The 21,083-nt window shown below is 35.3% G+C and overlaps 1 protein-coding gene across 1 annotated transcript; it reads left to right on the top strand.

Moving 5' to 3' along the window:
* The first annotated feature begins 7,599 nt into the window (after positions 1-7,599).
* On the top strand, positions 7,600-12,568 carry LOC306849959 (adhesion G-protein coupled receptor G2-like). Its single transcript, XM_079385351.1, has 6 exons — positions 7,600-7,767; positions 9,528-9,649; positions 9,882-10,147; positions 10,470-10,560; positions 10,644-10,927; positions 11,053-12,568. The coding sequence occupies exons 1-6, from the start codon at positions 7,765-7,767 to the stop codon at positions 11,187-11,189; spliced, it is 903 nt and encodes a 300-aa protein (XP_079241477.1). The 5' UTR covers positions 7,600-7,764; the 3' UTR covers positions 11,190-12,568.
* The last annotated feature ends 8,515 nt before the right edge of the window (positions 12,569-21,083 follow it).

Here is a 21,083-nt window from a genome sequence, read left to right as displayed (position 1 = left end):
TAGGCGATATATCCATAATCAATTTAGACAATATAAACAGTCAGTTACACCTGGTAACGCTAGCTATCGCCAAGAAAACTATCCCCATGAACCGGAAATCAAGAAAATATTGCATCCTGGAAAAATCTACTAATTGATTATATCTCAATGGAAAATCTATCCAGTTCATCTCATAATACAGTAGAATTACACCCCTTCTGGTCAGCTCTCATTACCCTCCAGCAGTCAGAAATCTGTTGACCTTCAACAACATCGATAAGAAAACACTGTTGAGAAAGGGTCTAAGAAAAGGTTAACCTACTTACACTCTTATGTATATGGTATATATATATATATATTTATAAATATATCATCTTTTTTTGTTTGGCCTCCGGTCCCCAGTAGTCTGTGACATCCAGGTCTGTATCTGATGTGGTGGAGTTGTAATACGGGTGGGTGGATGTAAGGTGGGGCTTGTGTCTCCCTGAGCTATCGCTTCCACTGCCACTTGCCCTGGCCGGTTCTGACTTGCATGCCTCACTTTTTTTTTAAGACATCACATCTCAGCTGAAATACATGCCCACTTGTTATGAACCTGTGTATGTATATAGATATAAGGAGGTGAAAGGAAAATGAGAAAAAAACAATAAAATAGATAAATAATTACACATATGTGTGCCATGTGGGTGGCAGGTCTCTGGTCTAGGCTGCACCATACGTCTCACTGCTTTGGGTCCTGTTGCCCAGCAGCATCCTTCCCTGGCACCCCCGTTGGGGAGTTAAGTTCTGATATGTTGTAGCCACGGTGGGATCGGAGCCCCCCCCCCCCCAACTATTAAAACATTTATTAATTTATAATTCAATACTAATATTATTAATATTATTATTTTTTACTTGCCCTCTTCATTGTTCTCCACCCTTTCCCAGTTTTGATGAAATCATTATTATTATTATTATTATCATTATGATTAATATTATTATGGTTGTTATTGTTGCTAATAACATTTGTTGTCTCTATTATTATTATTTTTTGTTTGTTTATTTATTTATTTTTACACTACTTATATCTGTTATCAATCTATTATGATACTATTTCAGTTGTATGCTTCCTTCCCCAACCCTAGACACACACACACACACACACACACACACACACATATGAATGCAAATACAGGAGTTAATCAGAACGGACTTGTAATGTTGGCTGTCAGTATGTACAGTATATGTTTGTTGGTGCAAGTGTTTCTACATTTTGGCACATGTAAATATTGTCACGTTCTTTACTTATATATATATATATATATATATATATATATATATATATATATTTCCCCCTTATATGTTAGATTCATGGGGTTCTGTATTTGCTACATGTAAACATTGTCACATTCTTTACTTGCATTAAAAAAAAGAAATTGTAATTTTAAACACCTTTTGCATTGGTCATGAACTGCGTAAAAGCCAGGTAGTGTAGCGTGGAGAGGACATGCTGTTTGTTATAATGGCATTCCCAAAGACAGTATTTTAAAAGGTTTCTGCAGTGCAGTTTTAGTATAGGTAAGTTTACATAAACTGTCTGTCTGTTATGCCAAACATGAATAAATACCACAATATAAATATAATAACAATATAGTTGGTGTTACATATTTGCCATTTACATATCTGTTTTTCCATGTAGCCTAAAATATAATACATTTATTAATAAGAATGATTCTTTAAATTATGTTTCACTAAAACTGATCGCCTTTATTTGCATACAATTTTGTAAAGAACAGTTATTTTCATGTCTTTGATTTCAAGCTGAGAGAGGATACTGTACTACTTTTGTCTAGATTTGTCTTTAAAGTTTGACATTGGTACATTTTGGGAAACGAGTACAAAATGTGTTCATTCTATATATATATTTCAAAACGTTTATTATTTAATATTATTTATTATTTATTTCTCATGCAGTACACAGCTGTCACAATTAGTTACCCTAATGTGTTCATACCATGGAAATCAATAGGCCCTTGTTTTGGGAAAAATATTTGTTAATCTGTTCCTAGATTAGCCCCATATAGGAAAAAACTGTAAAATCATATTTGTATTTCTTATTTTAAGAAATAAATATTTAATATCACTTCTGAAGGAGTGATTCAAATAAAATGATGAGACCCAAAAAAGCCATTTTGACTGAAAAACTGACAAATATCTGTGTTGATCTGAACCTTTTATTGTGCTTTCAGTTCTCTGACATGACCTGATATCACTGAATTATTAGATTTGTTGAGCTTAATGATGTGATCACATGTGTGCCAGAGATACTCAGACAATGAACCTCTTTTACAAAACTATTTGCATCTTCAGGATGATACTGAAGGGCAAACTCCTGTGGATTCAGATATTTGCATGGATGTTTGAAATAGCATTTCAAGGAACATAATATGAAAACACAATACACTCTGAAGGCTATTCTGAATGTCATTCTTCATCATGATTGGCTTTCAGTGGCTCTCATAAACATCTATTCACTGCAGTCAAAATTATTAACGTGTGAATGTCATTTATTAAGCAATAAAATAAAGTAAGTGTCATTTATTGTAAAGAAAGGTACACATTGCATTTTGTTCTTTTGGTTAAATTATTTGACATTTTGACATTTTAATATATATCTGTGAGCAAACGTGATTTGATAAACTGGATCTGAATGTAACCATGCACTGAAGTTCACTGTTAAACCCCAAATAGATTTGCATGTTTGCAAATGAACCGTATGTCAGTGTCCAGCTTCTCTGAGCTGCGGCTCATAATGCAACGGTTTCGTATGTGCATGCATCAAACTCTTGGACTGTGGACTTTATCTCAAGAATGTAATAAGAAAATTATTTCAGACTTATGATTTATGCCTGTAGGAAACAAAACTAACTTGTGTCTCTAACAGGCTGCTGTCTCTGGGAATTATGTTTTGGAAAAAGCAGAATTTGCTGTGGCTGATGATCATCTCTTGTGTTATGTGCAAGATAAGTATGTTTCCTTCAAAAAATGCATTTATAATATTGTTGCACAGAGACTTATCATGTTGTCTTTGTTTGTGCAGCCTGCTCAAAAATAATGATAATTGGTGAGACTTTGACAGATACACATTACCAGCGCTTCAATAGATCAACCTGTTCAGGTAGATAAGAAATATACTACATGCGAATACTGTATATTTATTTTCTGATAGTGCTTATGAAGAATGACAGAATCATTGAGCTGATGTTTTTTTCCCCCAGCTATAAACGTGACGTGTTCACCAGAGTATGAAATACTGATAGGAAATTTCTGCATAGTAAATGTCCCACAAAACACCTCTTCCCTGGGTACAGTATTTTTAGTATTATTCATTTACTATTACATTTATGAATATTTTGAATTAGCTTTCATTTTTATATGTATAGCTTTCGTAAGATTTAGTAATTTTGTCATTTTTATTTGTCTTTATTATTTAGTTTTTTTTATTGTTGTTGTTTTTAATTAATTAATTAATTAATTTTTAATTTAGCTTTAATTTATTTTTATTTCAGTTTTAGTAATTTTAGTAATTCATCTTAAACTTTTTTCCCCGGTTACTTGACAAGGCATATTAAATATTCTGTTTTATCAAATGTTTTATTATATTTTATTTTGTTTTAGCAGGTATTTAAAATAATTTTAGTTAACAACGCTGCTCAGTGTAAAAACACATTTGGTCCCACTTTATATTAGGTGGCCATAACTACTATGTACTTACATTGAAATTAATAATTCGATACAATGCACTTATTGTGTACATACATGTTTTTACATTGTACGCATATATATATATATATATATATATATATATATATATATATATATATATACATATATATTTTAAAATACATATATGTGATTACATCTGTAATTAATTTCTATAATTAAATGTATAATTACACTGTTAATCCATCCCTTACACCTTAACTCACCCTTAAACCGACCCATACCACCAAACCTGTCCCTAATCTTACCCGTATCCCACCTCAATAGCAGCAAAAGTGTTTTATAATACAATATGACCACAATAAGTAAATTGTACTTATTTTTTGGATATAAGTACTTAGTAGTTAAGGCCACCTAATATAAAGTGTGACCAAATATTTTCATGATTTATTATCTCAAGCTTTTTGTCTTTTGTCCTGTCAACTTATATAACAATATTTTATCTGTTGACTGAATCAATCTCTTTCTTTTTATCAACTACAGGTTACTTACTTTGTAAAGTTAAGTTAAATGTTCTCTCTTGCTTCCAGAACAATGCAAATCATACCATTTCAACATAACAAACAATAGGGGGAAATATGAAGTAAGAATGAATGAGAGGATTACAAACATAATAATGTGGTTTCTCCCAAATGGATCGAAATGTCTTCCATCAGAAGTCCTGAATTCAGCAGGTACGTGTCGTCCTACGATAGACGCAGTTTAACTCACATGCAAACCCACTTAAGTACAGATGTACTTTCCACACATTTGTGTTTGCATGAGTGATCTTTGCTATCAGTGACGATGAAGTAGATTATGAATTCTAAACATTCCATCAATCGATGAAAAGCAAAAATAGAACGTAGGTAAGACTGAAAGTATACAAATCAAACTATTTGAATGAAGTCTGTGTTTGTTGTCCTGTAAGCTCTTTAATGAGTTCCTGAGAAAGAGCAGATCATAACGCAGGCGATTTTAGACTACTTTAGAAGAGTTATATTTAGTTTGTGTAGTACAAATTTCATCTCTTCCATTCTGCAGGATCCACATCAAATCATACTCGGACTTGTAAAAGCAACACTTATAGCCCTACCACCACCACCCAATCTACAACCACCATTGCTAACAACTATAGAAACTGCCCTACCACACCCATCACCACCACCTGCAATGCCAGTAACCCAGATGCATGTAAGTTTTCACACTCTTCTATAATCCTATCAGTTGTGATCGCAGCCAGATACATTGCATTTTCCATTGCATGTACCTATTTACAAAGTGATTTGAGCATTGTAGTCAAAAGCATGCTTTGCTGTTGAAAATAATGACCAATCCCGGTTGTGAGAATCCATTCAGTATCTCTCTATATCTATCCTCTCATTATAACATACAAAGCAGATACACATTGATCTGATGGGAGTTTCCATATTCAATGAATTTGCACTGAAATAATGTACAGCTTCAGTTATTATAAAGTAAGAGCTCTTCACTCGCTGTCAGTGTAACCTCATTCGCAATTTGAAGTAGTTTTTGTTTTTCATGAGACTTTGTGACCTTACCTACAAACATCTACTTCACACTTAAGTACAAAAAGTGACAAAAAAGACAAAATGGCACAAACAGATTTTTAAAAGTTACAAGTGGTTCGATAATGTCTAAAACTGTTAGGGAGTGGAAATGTCTATAATAAGCCAATAAGTGCTCTTCTGCAGCCATCTAGTCAAGTCAAGTCATCTTAATTTTTATAGCACTTTATACAATGCAGATTGCGATGCAGATATGTAAACTATATAGCCTACAGAAAAACTTTTATCACATAACCAGTTTTAACTATCTGTAATGCTGTTCCAAGTCTACATAGCCTAATCAAATCATAAACTGCAATTATACAGTTAAGTTGAATTATGTGTCATGTTCTCTTTAGGTTGTTTGAAAATCCCTCCTGTTGATCCTGAACAGACATGTAGAAATGCTACATATGGACATGATGCACCATGCAGTGGTAAGTCTGAGTCTTAAGAATTATAAAGTTTGATTTCAGAATCAAAAATATCTGACAGCATACTTATTTCCAGCATAGTTGTAGGCCTAATATTAGGGTTTCTTGAGCCTTTTAAACAGAATGCACTAGTTTGAGAAATTCAATTCGTTTAGTGCTTGAAGTTAATAGCATGACAAAATCAGCAATAATATGACCAATAAATATGTGAACTGATGAACATGCAACTGATATTGTTTCAATTGTTAGGCAACTGCAATAAAATCCATCCAATGTTTATTTGTGTTTAAGGGAACGAAAAAAGCAGATACATTCTGTATTTAAATGGGAGTGAATGGATGTGTGTGACCTGCATCGATGGAAGATCGACAACTCCTGAGCCAACTACCAGTTCAACATCACATATGACAACTAACAATCAAACTACCAGTTCACCATCACATACGACCACTAATACTCCAACTACCAGTTCACCATCACATATGACCACTAATACTTCAACTACCAGTTCACCATCACATACGACCACTAATACTCCAACTACCAGTTCACCATCACATACGACCACTAATACTTCAACTACCAGTTCACCATCACATACGACCACTAATACTTCAACTACCAGTTCACCATCACATACGACCACTAATACTTCAACTACCAGTTCACCATCACATACGACCACTAATACTTCAACTACCAGTTCACCATCACATACGACCACTAATACTCCAACTACCAGTTCACCATCACATACGACCACTAATACTTCAACTACCAGTTCACCATCACATACGACCACTAATACTCCAACTACCAGTTCACCATCACATACGACCACTAATACTTCAACTACCAGTTCACCATCACATACGACCACTAATACTCCAACTACCAGTTCACCATCACATACGACCACTAATACTCCAACTACCAGTTTCATGACAGTTGAGACAACTCCCGAGCCAACTGTCCCACCGCCTGAGATTACTTTCAATCTACCAGATGCACAGAACAACACAGATAAAGTTGAGCCCCAAAAGGCAGCGTAAGTATGTGGTTACCAGCAGATTTAAAATCTAAAACTTAAGTTACAGAATACCAACTGATTCAATGCATTTTACAGAGAAAACTTGGAAAAAGTAGAGTCGCTGGTGGAGCAGATGGAAAAAAGCAATACAACCAATGCGGGGATTGTCATGGGAGATGTTATTGGTGTTCTCCAAAGACAACCCAAGGACAAGCCAACCAAAGACATCAACATATGCTACTCTTCAAGCCAGAACATGATAAATGTAAGGCCTGAGAAGCATTAAAACAAGTCCCTCCGGAGAGGAATTAACATTTATCAACACCATTTCTTCGTTTCACAGGCTGTCGAGAGCAACCTGGCAGGTTATCCCTGGTCTGTAAAGATTCCCAGTGAAGCCTTTGATAAATCACGTCAAGAAAACAATGGAAGTGCATTTGTTGGAGTTTTACGATTCATAAACATGGGAAATAAGGTTTGCATCTGTGTTTTTTTCCACTCTTCCTCAAAAATTCTACTTGGACAAATGTTTCTTGATCTGATGCATTGATAAACATTTATATTTGATTGCTCTATTATGGTTTCTGATTTAGGATGAAACTGAAACTCGCACTGTTTTGAACAATGAGAGTTATGGAATAACGATGGGTGCCAACATCTCCAACCTTACCAACAATATTGACATGACCATTAAAAATAAAAATATGGTAATGAAGGTTCTGTTGCAAAACTTTATTACAATACACTGTGAAATCAAAATGAAAATAAACGTGTTCTTAACAGGTTAGAAATGTGTCCTGCGTTTCTTGGGATGGCAAAGGTACATTCATTTATGATCCTATTAACAAACCCAGTATATTTTTTAAAATTAATATGTATAATTAATTTCATTCATCTCTCTTTTTTCTTTGAAGGAACGCTTAAATGGACGACGTTCGGCTGTGAGACAAAAAAAATCGACAACAACACCATAAAGTGCTCCTGCTCACATCTGACGTTCTTTGCAGTGCTGATGGTGAGAAGCTTCTCAGAGAAGAAGACCTTACACTATCATCATTCATGTTTCATTTAAAGATCCCAGGCCTATATGCTTGTGAACTCAAAAGATGTCAAAATCCAAAATCCTTGGTCAGGACACTCCTGTATTTTTTTTTTTTTAATTAAAAAAAAAAAATCTCTCTGAGAGATTTTTCCTGGATATATAAAGGTTATAATGATAATAATAATAAAAAACTTTGAATATATGTATGCATCTAAAAATTAAAGCCTCCTTCTTCTGTGAAGATAAAAATTTTGTTCGAAAATGTTTCTAGAACAAGAATATTCCTCCCACAATACGGCGTCTGACTAGTGATAGCAAAGCAATGATATCAATAAGTCTGTTTCACACTTTCAAGAGCCCTCAAAAAACAAACAAAAAAACTAAACAAATCAAGCATCAAGCATCAAGCACGTAATAACAAAATTAATAAATACAGTAGCTACGTTAGCATGCACCCAAAAAATCCATTAGTGCCTGGATTGACGTCTCAATTAGGATAGAAAATCCTTCAAACACCTCAATCAATCAAACTGAACTCACTCCGAATTAAATTTCGGAATGAAAGTGGAGTAGACCTAAAATAAACCAATCAATAGGAAAGAAATTACTTTCTTTTTCAAAGATTGATCTTCTGAACTGGATTCAAAATTATCTTGTGCAAATGTGCAGCGCCACAATGCATTTTGAAATCTATTATTTTTCATACTTTTTACGAACTGGATGAATTTAAGAAGGCAATGGATGAACCTAGATGAGGTTGAATTTTTGCCAAATATTTGCTAAAAAAGCTCTTCTGACATATGTCTATTTTTTAGGTAGCCTGTGTCATGTAGGTAATTAAACATCTTTTTATACTCCGGTTCTGAACGTGCCAGCTGATGCATTGTGCAAGCGCTGAAGTTTTGTTTGAAATACATGTAATGCACATATAAATGCAAATGTGAATCTGATTGCAAGGTTTAGTGTTCATATAGACAGAGCTTTCAGAATCTGAAATCTTACTGGATTCAACTGATAAATGTAAAGTGAGTCAATGCATCCAAAAGGTGTAGTTATGACCATCTACCAGCTCTCAGTTATGCTGACTAGAGCCATAAAATGAATGTGGAACAGCTCAAATTAGTACTTGATGAGAAATATTTGATTTCATATCGAGACTTTTGAAATCTGTTTTTTTAAGAACAGACTTTTGTGCTTCAGCACAGTTTAGGCAAGGCAAGACAAGTTTATTTCATTAGCACATTTCATACACAGTGGTAATTCAAAGTGCCTTACATAAAAGGAGGTGAAATAGTCATTACAAATAAGCAATAAAAACAAGGAATTAAAAATAATAATAATAATCACAACAATTAAAACAAACACATTATATGATTATACATAAAATACAGTGCAATCAGTTTGGACGTAGTACAGCGCTCATTCAACAAATGCACAGCTAAACAGATGAGTTTTGAGTCTGGATTTAAACGTGGCTAAAGTTTTAGCACATCTGATCTCTTCTTAGTTTAGGACATTGTTGAGATCTCCACTAAAGTCCCCATTTGCTCTGCATTTAATCTCATTGCTATCTAGGAGAAACAGTTGAGATCACTTGTGCTTTTTATGTCTTTTCAAGTTTGTGTGTCCTCATTCCTTTCGACATATAACATGAAACATACCATATAACATGATATAACAAAAAATCATCCAGCTGATCTGTGCATTTCTGTGTCTTTTCTCCAATAATTCAGTCTCTGCCAGATGCAAACGGCACAGCACAACATCTGGAATCATTGACCTTAATTTCTTCTATCGGCTGCGGCATCTCCATGTTTTTTATGGCCATTGCTTTATTCATGCATTTCCTGCTACGGTAGAGTATCTTAAAGTATATCATATAGTCAGTGCTGTTTAGTAATCAATAATCACTAATACTACACTAAGAAACAATTTTCACTCAGAAATTGCAAGTGCATTTACAAAGAAACAGCAATGCATTGAATTAAACTTGAAATTTGGAAGTATAAATACTGAAATCGTATTTCCTTGTTCTCTAAAGTATTAAAGTGCATGTTACAAAAGCAGTTGTTTTTGTGTTTTAATAGGAAAGCCAAATCAAATCAGGCCACGAAGATCTTGATGAACATGTTTGTGGCTTTGTTTCTACTGAATGGCTCGTTTTTGTCAAACGAGAGCGTGGCTAACACACAAGACAACGCTGCGTGTGTCTTCATAGCACTGCTCCTGCATTACTCCATGCTGGCCTCATTCACCTGGTTCTTCATTCAAGCTCTTCATATGTACTTATGGCTCCTCAGACAGAACATCTCCATCACAAACTACATGAGGAAGATCACCGTGTTGGGCTGGGGTGAGTGAGAAAACAAAACCCTATTAACAAAATAAAATTGTCATGAGATTTAGGTAGTGAAGTCTGTCTTGAGCGTTTAAAAATATAGAGGAGTTTATGCTGGATGTAGTAGGGACACTTTCATTGTGAATAGACTGGCTGTGTTTATAAAAGTTTATTAATTTGACACTATATCTTTACTTAGGGATTCAGAAACAAAGCTTGCATCTTTCCAACCCTAAATCAAGTTTATTTTGATTGTACTTGTAGTTAAACTTCAGCTGTAAATAATGTTGTTTATTTTTCCCTTCAATTAAATCAATGTATTTCTGTGTGTTTTCAGTGTGTGCCGCTCCGATAGTCGTAGCTATTGCTTCTGCAGGAGGATATGAAGCAGTGACCCTAAACACTACATCTGGAAAAATTGCACGAATGTAAGTTGGTTTGATGTCACAGATTCATACATTTATTGATGTTAAACGATTGCCTTCTTAAATTTAATATTTTGTAATTACAGGTGCTGGATTACAAATCCTTACATTCACTATATAGTGAATATCGGCTACTATGCTTTAGTTTTCATCTTCACGACAGGAATCTTCATCATGATCGTCACTAAGGTCGTTCAGGCCAGAAACATAAAAGCAGTTGATGGCAAGAGAAAGACGTTCAGAAAGCAGCTGATGATGGTGTTGAGTTTGTTCCTGCTCTTCGGTCTGACGTGGTCTGTGGCGTTCTTCAGTTATGGACCGATGCTCATTCCCTCATATTACATCTTCTCTGTGTTGAACTCCTTTCAGGGTGAGAAACAATCACATGCATCAGTACATTTGGCTTAGTAGAAAGCAGATTTCCACAAATAATTAGAGCTAAGGATGTTTTAAATTATTTATTATTTAAATAATTTCTCTGATCTTTTTTTTCAGGGTTTTTTCTCTTCCTGTATTACTATCACATTCACAATGACGTCGCGGGTAATTTCTCAGATGATCCAGAAACCACCGACTCCAACACAACCATCACTCAATCCAGCATTACTGCTGTGGAAAATATTTATAACTAGCATAATTAGGACAGAAGGCCTTCTTTGTCTCAGACTTTCTTGTGTATCTCACCAAAATCAAGCTCAAAAACAGTACAAAGACAAAAGTCACTTATGAACAAGAAAGAACTGTTTAAAAAAATGCATGCACATAATAACCCTAAAAATACTACATTTTAGTGAAAAAAACTCAAAACAATTGACTGACAATCGTTACTGGAGCTTTATTGTTGAAGGATTGAATATGATATAACCTGATATCACTGATGTTCAATTTATTGAGAGCTATAATCATCATTCTGTCCTCTATATGCGATTATGTGCGTGTCAGAGTGACTCAGACAACACTGAAACTCTTTTACTAAACAAATTTACATCTTCAGGATGAAAGTAATGTCCACATGCCTTTGGATTCATGGTTATTATTAGATATAGCAGCTTAATAAAATCCACACATATGGATATGGTGTATATTTGGTATATGGAAGCAACATACAAAACACTGTCAGAATCAACTAATTTTCTTTGCATTATTTAATGTGGTTTACAAATACAGATGTTGTCATCTCTGAATGACTGTCATGAAGCTATAAAATGTCATTGTTCATCATGATGGAAGTTCAGTGGCTCCAAAATTATTTATTCACTTCAGTCAAACTTGTGAATATGTGAATGTACTTCAAATATGTGAAAGATTGTACTTCAGGGGTGTCAAACTCAGTTCCTGGAGGGCCACAGCCCTGAAGAGTTTAGCTCCATCCCTAATTAAACACACTTGATCCAACTAATCAAGTCCTTCAGGCTTATTTGAAAACTACATGGTATGTGTGGAGCAGGGTTGGAACAAAACTCTGCAGGGTTGCACCCCTCCAGGAACTGGAGTTTGACACCCCTGTTGTACTTCATTGTTTCTATGAAAATAGTTCGAACTTGTTCAAACTTTTCTGTATAGGAATATGAATGTAAATATTGCAAATTAATTTAAATATTGTCTAATTGCCTCTAATAAAGGTTCAGCTTTTATTGGCATTTTGTTGCTACTTTTATTAAGTATATGTATTTATTTTCTACATTTATATTGTTCTCTGTGAACAAAGATGACTTGATAAACTGGACCTGAATGTAACCAGATACCGCAATTCTCAGGTAAAGCCCATGTAAACATATTTTTTTATTTTTCTACAATGTCCTCAGACTGATAAGCTCCTCTTGCACTATATATATACACTCTATACATATAAACATATATCTGCACAGTTTTGTTTTATTTAACTGGTTTGCACTCTATCTGCCATGTGCCTTATGCCACTTTATCTATCTCTTTCTTTATTTTTCTACAATGTCCTCATTTGTATATCTGTATAGTTGTATGTACATATGTTTAAACTGTATTTATCCGTATTTGAACGTCTACTGTCAGTGTCCTAAATGTTAACTGTATGCACTAAGGGTCTGAGAGTAACGCAATTTCAATTCTCTGTATGTATGTGCCGTACATGTGGAAGAATTGACAATTGTCCAACTAACAATCCAACTACCAGTTTCACGTCACACACGACAACTCACAATTCAACTACCAGTTTCACGTCACATACGACAACTCGCAATCCAACTACTAATTTCACATCACACACGACAACTCACAATTCAACTACCAGTTTCACGTCACACACGACAACTAACAATCCAACTACCAGTTTCACGTCACACACGACAACTCACAATCCAACTACTAATTTCACGTCACATACGACAACTAACAATCCAACTACCAGTTTGACGTCACATACAACAACTAACAATCCAACTACCAGTTTCACGTCACACACGACAACTCACAATCCAACTACTAATTTCACGTCACATACGACAACTAACAATCCAACTACCAGTTTGACGTCACATACAACAACTAACAATCCAACTACCAATTTGATGTCACACACGACAACTAACAATCCAACTACCAGTTTGACGTCACATACAACAACTAACAATCCAACTACCAATTTGACGTCACACACGACAACTCACAATCCAACTACTAATTTGACGTCACATACGACAACTAACAATCCAACTACCAATTTGACGTCACATACGACAACTCACAATCCAAATACCAGTTTCACGTCACATACGACAACTAACAATCCAACTACCAATTTGACGTCACATACGACAACTCACAATCCAACTACCAGTTTGACGTCACACACGACAACTAACAATCCAACTACCAATTTGACATCACATACGACAACTAACAATTCAACTACCAGTTTCACGTCACATACGACAACTAACAATCCAACTACTAATTTCACGTCACATACGACAACTAACAATCCAACTACCAGTTTGACGTCACACACGACAACTCACAATCCAACTACCAATTTGACGTCACATACGACAACTCACAATCCAACTACCAATTTGACGTCACGTACGACAACTCACAATCCAACTACCAATTTGACGTCACATACGACAACTAACAATCCAACTACCAGTTTGACGTCACACACGACAACTCACAATCCAACTACCAGTTTGACGTCACACACGACAACTCACAATCCAACTACCAATTTGACGTCACATACGACAACTCACAATCCAACTACCAATTTGACATCACATACGACAACTAACAATCCAACTACCAATTTGACATCACACACGACAACTCACAATCCAACTACCAATTTGACATCACATACGACAACTAACAATCCAACTACTAATTTCACGTCACATACGACAACTCACAATCCAACTACCAATTTGACGTCACATACGACAACTAACAATCCAACTACCAGTTTGACGTCACACACGACAACTCACAATCCAACTACCAATTTGACGTCACATACGACAACTCACAATCCAACTACCAATTTGACGTCACATACGATAACTAACAATCCAACTACCAGTTTGACGTCACACACGACAACTCACAATCCAAATACCAGTTTCACGTCACATACGACAACTAACAATCCAACTACCAATTTGACGTCACATACCACAACTAACAATCCAACTACCAGTTTCACATCACATACGACAACTCACAATCCAACTACTAATTTCACGTCACATACGACAACTAACAATCCAACTACCAGTTTGACGTCACATACAACAACTAACAATCCAACTACCAATTTGACGTCACACACGACAACTAACAATCCAACTACCAGTTTGACGTCACATACAACAACTAACAATCCAACTACCAATTTGACGTCACACACGACAACTCACAATCCAACTACTAATTTGACGTCACATACGACAACTAACAATCCAACTACCAATTTGACGTCACATACGACAACTCACAATCCAAATACCAGTTTCACGTCACATACGACAACTAACAATCCAACTACCAATTTGACGTCACATACGACAACTCACAATCCAACTACCAGTTTGACGTCACACACGACAACTCACAATCCAAATACCAGTTTCACGTCACATACGACAACTAACAATCCAACTACCAATTTGACGTCACATACGACAACTAACAATCCAACTACCAATTTGACATCACATACGACAACTAACAATTCAACTACCAGTTTCACGTCACATACGACAACTAACAATCCAACTACCAGTTTGACGTCACACACGACAACTCACAATCCAACTACCAATTTGACGTCACATACGACAACTCACAATCCAACTACCAATTTGACGTCACATACGATAACTAACAATCCAACTACCAGTTTGACGTCACACACGACAACTCACAATCCAAATACCAGTTTCACGTCACATACGACAACTAACAATCCAACTACCAATTTGACGTCACATACCACAACTAACAATCCAACTACCAGTTTCACATCACATACGACAACTAACAATCCAACTACCAATTTGACATCACATACGACAACTAACAATCTAACTACCAGTTTGACGTCACAAATGAGAACTCACAATCCAACTACCAATTTGACATCACATACGACAACTAACAATCTTAACTACCAGTTTGACGTCACATACGACAACTCACAATCCAAATACCAATTTGACGTCACATACGACAACTCACAATCCAACTACCAATTTGACGTCACATACGACAACTAACAATCCAACTACCAGTTTCACGTCACATACGACAACTAACAATCCAACTACCAATTTGACATCACATACGACAACTAACAATCCAACTACCAATTTGACATCACATACGACAACTAACAATCTAACTACCAGTTTGACGTCACAAATGAGAACTCACAATCCAACTACCAATTTGACATCACATACGACAACTAACAATCTAACTACCAATTGGACGTCACATACGACAACTCACAATCCAAATACCAATTTGACGTCACATACGACAACTCACAATCCAACTACCAATTTGATGTCACATACGACAACTAACAATCCAACTACCAGTTTCACGTCACATACGACAACTAACAATCCAACTACCAGTTTCACGTCACATACGACAACTAACAATCCAACTACCAATTTGACATCACATACGACAACTAACAATCTAACTACCAGTTTGACGTCACAAATGAGAACTCACAATCCAACTACCAATTTGACATCACATACGACAACTAACAATCTAACTACCAATTGGACGTCACATACGACAACTCACAATCCAAATACCAATTTGACGTCACATACGACAACTCACAATCCAACTACCAATTTGATGTCACATACGACAACTAACAATCCAACTACCAGTTTCACGTCACATACGACAACTCACAATCCAACTACCAATTTGACATCACATACGACAACTAACAATCTAACTACCAGTTTGACGTCACATACGACAACTAACAATCCAACTACCAGTTTGACGTCACATACGACAACTAACAATCCAACTACCAGTTTGACGTCACATACGACAACTCACAATCCAACTACCAATTTGATGTCACATACGACAACTAACAATCCAACTACCAATTTGACGTCACATACGACAACTCACAATCCAACTACCAATTTGATGTCACATACGACAACTAACAATCCAACTACCAGTTTCACGTCACATACGACAACTCACAATCCAACTACCAATTTGACATCACATACGACAACTAACAATCTAACTACCAGTTTGACGTCACATACGACAACTAACAATCCAACTACCAGTTTCACGTCACATACGACAACTCACAATCCAACTACTAATTTCACATCACATACGACAACTAACAATCTAACTACCAGTTTGACGTCACATACGACAACTAACAATCCAACTACCAGTTTCACGTCACATACGACAACTCACAATCCAACTACTAATTTCACGTCACATACAACAACTCACAATCCAACTACCAATTTCACGTCACATACGACAACTCACAATCCAACTACCAATTTCACGTCACATACGACAACTCACAATCCAACTACCAATTTGACGTCACATACGACAACTCACAATCCAACTACTAATTTCACGTCACATACGACAACTCACAATCCAGCTACCAGTTTCACGTCACATACGACAACTCACAATCCAACTACCAGTTTCACGTCACATACGACAACTCACAATCCAACTACCAATTTGACGTCACATACGACAACTAACAATCTAACTACCAGTTTGACGTCCCAAATGACTACTCACAATCCAACTACCACTTTGATTCCACACACGACAACTCACAATCCAACTACCAATTTCACGTCAGATATGACAAATCATGGATATACTGATCCCTCAAAGGCATCATAAGTCTGCAGTTAGCAGTAGATATCAAGTTTAAAACTGTTACAATCAGGAGCTTGAGATAGAAACGATGAAAAACAGCAATAAAAGCAATGCAATTATTGTAACGGAGGATGGTGTTGGTTTTCTTTATGTACAAGCCAAGAACACAGAAACCAAAGACATCAACATATGCTACTCTTCAGATCATGCCACGGTAAACCTAAGAGCTATGCATTAAAACATTGTATGATTTATCAGTTATCATGGCAATTCTTCTTTTCACAGGTTGTTGAGGGTCAAAGTGACATGATTACAATCTGTTTCTGGTTAACAAAGATTTCAAAGGAGGCTTTTGATAAATCATGTCTTGAAAACAATGGAACTGCATTTGCTGGAGTTCTACGCTTCAAAAACTGGAGAAATAAAGTATTACATTTTTATTCTTATTTTTTTCTTGTTGTATGGAAAGATTCTTAATAAATCTAGTTTTGGGCAAATGTTTTTATTCATGCATTTCCTGCTACGGTAGAGTATCATAAAATATAACGTATAGTTTTAGGTTTAGTAATCAATAATCACTAATACTACACTAAGCAACAATTTTACAAAGAAACAGCAATGCATTGAATTAAACTTGAAATTTTGAGGTATAAAGACTTAAATAGTATTTCCTTGTAAAGTAATAAGATTAAAGCTCAAAAGTTCAGGTTACAAGAACAGTTGTTTGTATGTTTTAATGGGAAAGCCCAATCAAATCAGGCCACGAAGATCTTGATGAACATGTTTGTGGCTTTGTTTCTACTGAACGCCTCGTTTTTGTCGAACGAGAGCGTGGCTAACACACAAGACAACGCTGCGTGTGTCTTCATAGCACTGCTCCTGCATTACTCCATGCTGGCCTCATTCACCTGGTTCTTCATTCAAGCTCTTCATATGTACTTATGGCTCCTCAGACAGAACATCTCCATCACAAACTACATGAGGAAGATCACAGTGTTGGGCTGGGGTGAGTTAGAGCAACAAAACACCTATTAGAGTGTTGTCTTATGGAAATAAATCTGTTTAACACCAGCTAGACAATAAGGTCACTTCAGTTAATACTTTAACTAAAAATAAACAATATAGTTGTTACATTATTTAGTATTCTCTATTAATGATAATTAATAAAACAATACAACTGGTCATTGTTAGTTCATCGTAGCTCAGGTCCATTAAGTATAGGTGTGCATCACACAGTTTTAATAATTGAGTATATAGACAGGCTGTGTTTAGAAAAGTTTATAAAACTGACACTATGGTGCTGTTTACACCTGGTCACTTCATGCATTTTCTCTGATCAGATAGCTATCCGATCGTGAAAAGACCAGGTGTAAATGCCCTCCGAAACGCTTTTGAGAAGAATTTAAATCCGATCTCTCAATAGAGAGTAGCTGGGTATCTCTTCAGCAAGCCGACGCACAAACTGCCACAAATGAAACTGAAAGTAAGTCACACATACTCAACACACAAACATCCTCATTATCTTTCCAGTGCTGATGCCACTCTGGCTCCTATTGTGGCCTTTGATCTTAAATAAAATTTTAAACTTTATTAAATTTGCATATAGTGCGGGAATTTAAGATACAATGTCCATTTTGGGGAGAGACATTTATGTGGCCAAGTGTAAATGGAACAGTTTTTTATTTTATTAAATTAGATTGTTATCTGATCAGAGAAAATGCATGAAGTGACCAGGTGTAAACAGGCCCTATATCTTTACTTTGGGCATAAGGAAACAAATCTGTATCTGGAAAAAAAACAACAACAAAAAAACTGTTGTAATGAAACTACAGCTACAACTATTGTGTTTTCTGTGTGTTTTCAGCGTGTCCCGCTCCAATAGTCCTAGTTATCGTTTCTATAGGAGGATACGAAGCAATGATCCTGAAATTTAAGATTTTTTAAAATTCAATTATTTTATTGTTTGTAAGAGGTTTTAATGAGACTTATATAAATCATTTGACCAAAAGTTTTATTATTTTTAGTCATAGTTTAAAAGACATGCACACATTTATATCTGAAATGTATTTTAATTAGTCGAAATAAGCTTCTCTTATTCTTTTTTCAGGGTTTTTCCTCTTCCTGTATTACTACCACATTCACATTAACTAGCATAATTAAGACAGAGGCTTTCTTTCTCTCAGACTTTCTTAGACAGATTTCTTAAACTGATCTGTACAGGTGTTGTTTAAGGGAAAACTGTGAATTCTCACCAAAATATAGCTCAAAAACAACACGAAGACAAAAGTCATTTATGAACAAGAAAGAACTGTTTAAAATTATGAATGCACATACAATTATGGCCCTGAAAAGGGTCAATTTGAGTGAAATAACTCAAAACAAATGAGAATTACATGTGTTGATTGTTACTGTAACTGTCTATTATTGTGGAAGGACTGAATTGTGTTTTCAAATCTCTGATATGATCTGAGTTCAGTGTAATCATCCATGTGTGATCGTGTGTGTCAGAGGAACTCAAACAATACTGAATCTTATTTAGAAAATAAATTTACATCTTCAGGATGAATGCCAACATGCCTTTGTATTCAGAAATTTGCATGGTCATTTTATAAAGGAGCTTCCTAAGCTCCTCACACGGATGTGAAACATATTTGGTTACGGGAAACACAACAAACAAACAAAAAAACTGTCAGAATCAGCTGATGATTTTTTAATAATTTATACCTACAGATGCTCTATCTCAGTATTTCTCATGTGATTGTGATGAAGCTAATAAAACATCATTCTTCATAATGATGGACTTTCAGTGGCTCTAAAAACATTTATTGTGAACGTCATTCATTAGATGAAAAAACAAAGCAAAATAAAGCAAGTGCCATTTATTGTATAGAAAAATCGTAATTTCTATGAAAAATTTTAAAACTAAAACTGAATATAGCCTCTAATAATGTTATGCTTCACTGGCATTTTGTAACCAGATAATGAGATTCTCAGTTAAAGCCCAAATACACATGATTTGCATGTTTTAAGATAGACTGTATGTCAGGCTTTGAGCTGCGGCTCATAATCAAACACATCAAACTCTCTCAACTCCTGGACTGTGGACTTTAGCTCAGGAATGTAATAAGAAACTGATTAAAGATTTATTTCTGAAACACTATATGGGTCTCTATCAGGCTGCTGTCTCTGGGAATTATGTCTCGACAAAAGCAGAATTTGCTGTGGCTGATCTGTTGTCTGGTCATCTGTTGTGCTTCATGCCAGTTAAGTATGTTGCTTTAAAAATGCATTTATCAACTGAAATAAATAAAGGTTATATATATAGAGAGTATATGGGTAGTTGACAAATAAAAAGGAGTGTGTCCTATGGTGTGACATAGCAAAAATATAGGGAAAAAAAACTTAACATACAAATAACATGAGAAAAATATATCTTCATTCTTAGAGTTAGAAATAGCATGAAAGACGTTTATCATCCATGTTAGAGGTTTTTTTTTTTTTTTACATTTTTCCATCACACCATAGGACACATTGATACGTCAACTACCCATCAGAGTATACATATATAGAGAGGGAGAGAGAGAGAGAGAGAGAGAGAGACAAACACACACACACACACACACTAGTTGTTTGGTGAACATTAAAAAATTAAAATGTAAACAAAATTATCATGATTTAAAAAAATCACGATTTTTTTTTTTTTACATGTGTACGTGAATGTAAATGTGGGCATCTAAATTTTGACATCTAGGCTACTACAGAGTGTTAGACCATGGTATACATAATTATGTAATATTAGTAAGTCTAATATTGTTGTGTTTGTGCAGCCTTCTCAGAAAAACTGATAATCCAAGTCAATTCGACAGATCAGTGTTTCTGGAACAGCAGTAGCTCAACAGTTCCAGGTAAATGTGAAATATACTGCTAACATGACTGTGTGAACACTGCATATTTATTATCTGAAAACACTTGAGACGACTGACAAACTCATTTGAGCACGTTTACATGCTTACCAGTAAGCTGATAATTCATAAATATCATTTTAGTAAAATAACCAGTTTTTCCCGTTTACATGCACAGTAACCTGACAACGCAAGTAAACCATGTTTCCATGACTAATAATAAATCAG

Source organism: Barbus barbus (genome assembly GCF_936440315.1).
Source record: "Barbus barbus genome assembly, chromosome: 30".
Lineage (NCBI taxonomy): Eukaryota > Metazoa > Chordata > Actinopteri > Cypriniformes > Cyprinidae > Barbus > Barbus barbus.
Note: the sequence above shows the minus strand (reverse complement) of the source record. Positions and strands in the feature narration are given on the sequence as shown.